This window comes from Otolemur garnettii, unplaced genomic scaffold, assembly GCF_000181295.1.
Source record: "Otolemur garnettii isolate 467f Iridium unplaced genomic scaffold, OtoGar3 scaffold00003, whole genome shotgun sequence".
NCBI classification, from domain to species: domain Eukaryota; kingdom Metazoa; phylum Chordata; class Mammalia; order Primates; family Galagidae; genus Otolemur; species Otolemur garnettii.
Genome location: NW_003852398.1, coordinates 8,277,521 through 8,281,828, shown reverse-complemented (window position 1 = coordinate 8,281,828; position 4,308 = coordinate 8,277,521). Strand labels below are relative to the sequence as shown.

Here is a 4,308-nt window from a genome sequence, read left to right as displayed (position 1 = left end):
GGGAGAACAGGGTCAGTGCTCCTCCCTGCCAGGCAGAGGCATTGGGAGCTGCTCTTCTTGTTCCCTTGTCAAAGCCCAGCTGTCCTCTTGAAGGCTCTCTGGGCCCTGTGCTGGGCTCCACTCCAGTGGGGTGTCCCCAGGGCAGTACTGCCTGCGGTGCTTAGTGAAGTGCGGAGGCTGCTGGTTGTGGTGTGATTGCAGGGTGCCCGGGGGACAGGGTACTCACAGCTCGGTCACGTCCTTGGGCATGCCTTTGGGAAGGGCACGGAGCCCCTTGTTGCTGCATCGCACCACTGTGTCCACGCAGGTGCACTGGTCTGGGCAGCGCGGGCTCAGCTGGCAGCTGCTCTCATCGTTGCCTGTGGAGAGCCCCAGAGAGGGTGAGTGTGGTGGAGGAAGATCCCATGAGGGGTAGCAGGTAGGCCCAGTGTGTGCTCTCAGCAGAGGTCTGCTCTCCCTGCCCCTGCCTTGGGCCAGAACAGAGATTACAGTCCCTGCTGGTCTCACCCTGCTTGGAGGGGAAAGATACATGTCTGGGCTTGTTGCCTGCCTTCCACCACTTTTGAAAAGAGATGTGGACTGCAGTGGGGGGCCAACAAAGACTCAGTTAACCAGAGTAATATACAGGATAGAGATCACTGTTAACTGGAGCAGGAATAAGCAAAAATGACCAAAGGCAAGGTCAGGAGTGGGAGCAGAGCCCCGTCTTTTCCTTTTTGCTTCTCCTGTCCTTCTCCCCTCCCACCCTTCCCCTCCCAGTCTCTCTGGGGGTGTGTTTCCAGATCCCATTATGGCTTAATCTCGGTTAACCTGCAAACCAGTTAACCCATCCCTTGATAATCCAAAATTGATCAAGAAAAGAATGTGCTGACTTGAATTTATGTACATAAATATGCCCTCTGGGATCCTGAGGCCAACACCTCCAATCTCCTTATGTTCATGCCCACTAGCCAATGATAGGATTTTTTTTTTGAAGTATGTTTCCCAGGAGCACATCATGATACAGACAGGAAGACTGAGGCCAGGGCTCCCATGTACAGTTGTATAGGTTGTGCACTGCACAAGGATGCCATCGTCTCTAAAGGGCATCACTTTTACTGTGAACATATTTGGTACAACAGTGTTGTAGTTAGCAGTGTCTTGTAATGAGCAAGTGTCTTGTGTTCATGAACTTAGTATATTATGATAGATTTCTGACTGATATAAATAAATGACTTCAGAAAGGGGCAGCTTTTAACAGCTTGCATAAAAGAGTCCTGTAGGCTGGCATCAGATCTGCAGGGCCCTTTGGAGCTCCAGATGCATGCCTGAGGCAGAGTGGAATCAGATCTCAGAGAGTTCTGCGCTGCAGTGACCACCTGCACCTCTCCTTTCTGGTATTTTCTCCGCCTTCCCAGGGACTATCATCCCAACTCTCCCCCCCGAAACCCTGGGCCTTCTCACCCTCACAGGTGAAGTCCTGGATGGCCACATCTTGGATGGGAATCTCCTTGAGGAAAAACGGTTTCTGGCACCTAGGGTTCCCACTGACGATGCGTCTCTTCCTCAGCCACTTGCCCAGCCAGGCCAGGTGGCAGTTGCAGTTGAAGGGGTTGGACAGGAGGTTTCTGGAAGGAGAGAAGGGCCTCTCTGAGTAGTCAGCCTCTACCTGTCTCTTGGGGGAGTGGCCCTGGGGTCTGCTTCTGCAACCCTAGGGACCAGCTGTCCCAGCGGGGAGGCGGCAGGTAAGGGAACGCAGAACCTTCTCCTGATGTTGTCTCTGAAAGGGTCTCGCTCCAGACCTCCACTGCTGCTGATGGACATGGTCGAGGCTACTTGCCATGCCCTTCCCTATTCACAGAGTTCCAGTGGAGTGAACTATCTTCAGTTTCTTAGCCGAGGTCTACACTGACAGCCTTGACACAGGAAACACGTCTCTGTACACTTGGCCCTGCTGGCTCCTCATTCTTCACTGACCCCTCGGCAAAGAGGCCTTCCCTGAATCCCCGTCCCATCTTCTCCCTCATTCTCTTTCATTTCTTCCCCAGCACCTATCGGTGTGTAATGATTTGTTTCTGTTTAATATTTCGCCTCACACCTTGGACTCTCAGTTCCACAAGGGTAGGCTCAGGTCTGACTGCCTCTGTGTATCCAGAAACGAGCATCACATCATCACAGGCACTTCACACACATCTGCGGAATCCAGTGACTGGGCTGACGGAGGATGAGGGGATGACAGCAACTGTCAGTCACCTCTAGAGTGTTTACTGCAGGCCTGGGACCATGCTAGACACTTTATAAATCCATTATCTCCCACATTCTTGTCACAATAACCCTATGAAGGAGGTAACATTATCCTTGTTTCACGAACGAGGAAAGCCAAGCTTAGGGAGGGTTATTTAGGAGGGTGGGCAGCCCTTGAGGGGCTGTGGTTTGACTCAACAATTAAGAGCTTGGGAATCAGCTGCTCTGGGGTTTGAAACTTGGCTCTGACACTCAGTAGCAGGGTGAAGTTGGGTTACTTACCCCACGTTTTAGGGCTGGTTCCCTTAACGCTTTGTGACTCTGCCCCTCTCTGTAAATTATATATCTTTAGCTTTCTAGTGTGGAGGCTAAAAACAGGCTGAAATGAACCAACGCATTGGTCTGAACTCCTAACCCACTGTCCCTTCCTGCTGATGTCACTTATTCATTCCACTTAATCATTTATTCCGTAATTTTATGCTGGGTGACTTCTTATACTCCTGGCACAGATCTAAGCATTGAAGTCACAGCAGTGAACAATATAGCTGTATGTCTGTTTTTCTGGAACTTATACAATGGGAGGCAAACAATATATTAGTAATGAAGTAAGTACATTATGTAACATACTAGGAGATGGTTAGCACTATGTGAAAATTAGGAGGGCAGAGATAGGAGGGTAGTGGTGATGGCAGAGGATGGCACAGGGGTGAGGTGGGTGACATTTGAGCAGGGGGGAGGGAGGCCAAGAGGAGGGCTCTGCTAGACAGTGCAAAGTTCCAACACGGGAGGGGCCGGGAGTGTGGGAAGACAGGGAGGTGGGCTGTGGAGCTGCAGTGGAGGGAGGGGACGGGCAGGTCACGAGGGGCCAGGTAACATGGGGCCTCTGGGCCTTTCTTTGACTTTGGCTTTTATTCTGAGCACAAAAGGCACATGGCAGAGTGACAGCAGGTAGCAATGGGGGATGTACCACGGCCTTTTTTGTCTGTTTTCAAAGGGTCATTGGGGAAGGGAAGACATGGGACAATGAGGCAGCAACCGAGGATAACAGAACCACACGGAGATGACTTGGAGCAGCTACAAAATTCACATGTTGAGTATTTGCTCTATCTCAGGCCCTTGCTGCCTGCTTGACAAGTGTTACTGGATTCAATCCTCCTGACAATCTTAGCAGGTAGATTACGCAGAAGCCAAAACAGAAGCACAAAGAAACGAAGTAACTTTTCCAAGATCACACAGCTAATCAGAGGTACAGCCACAATTTAAACCTAGCCAATCTGGCTCTGGTGTCTTCACCATTGTTCCACAAAGCTTTCCTTACCCAGACATGAAGTACCTGAGAGCAGCACTCACTTAAGGGCCCAGAAATATAGTTCTATCTGGTTCTGATAGCCACTGGTGACATCTTTTGTAAAACTCCTGTCTATGTCACCATTATTAAGACCATTATAAGATATTAAGACCAAGATGGGCCACAGCAGTCCTGTAGCCTGGCCTGGCTTTCCCTCCAGCTTGCCTTACACCAGATACTCTCTCCTTCAGTGCTATGACCATGCTGGACTGTGCTCAGCCCCACATATGCTATGCTCCAACCCACCACAGGGCCTTTGCATATGCTCTTCCCAATTTCTTCAACAAGCAACTCCTTCAACTTCTTCAACTCCTACTTACCGTCCACATTGTGTCTCCAGTGTTTCTCACCAAAGCCTGTGTTGGGGTTTCTAGTCACTTCCCTATGCTATGAGCCCCAAGAAGGAGGGGCTCTGTGTAGAGCACTTAGATGGTGCCTGGCATGTACAGGGATCCCAACAAATGTTTATTAAGCAGATAGATGTCCTTGCCCAAAGATTGCAGGGAGCTGGGAGGGGAGAGGTCTGTAGAGGAGGACTCCAGAGCAAGTGGGCAGTGGACCTGGGAGAACTTACATGGTAGACAGGGACACAAGCGTGGTGAAGGCTCCAGGGGTGATGGTGGTGATCCGATTGTCATAGAGAGACAGTAGCCTGACTGAACTCAGGCCAGCAAAGGTGTCGTTGCTCACACAGCTGATCAAGTTACTCCTCAGCATCCTATAGGGGATGGGGGGGG

At 50.7% G+C, this 4,308-nt stretch overlaps 1 protein-coding gene across 2 annotated transcripts in view; it reads right to left on the bottom strand.

Moving 5' to 3' along the window:
• Positions 1–4,308, bottom strand: part of SLIT3 (slit guidance ligand 3) — a 620,424-nt gene that overhangs the window by 77,285 nt on the left and 538,831 nt on the right. For both annotated transcript variants that reach the window (XM_003781960.2, XM_012807261.2), the window contains exons 18-20: positions 4,146–4,289; positions 1,444–1,607; positions 227–359 (exon numbers count right to left, since the gene is read on the bottom strand). In XM_003781960.2, the coding sequence (XP_003782008.1) occupies positions 227–359; positions 1,444–1,607; positions 4,146–4,289 (441 nt within the window). The remainder of the gene's footprint in view (positions 1–226; positions 360–1,443; positions 1,608–4,145; positions 4,290–4,308) is intronic.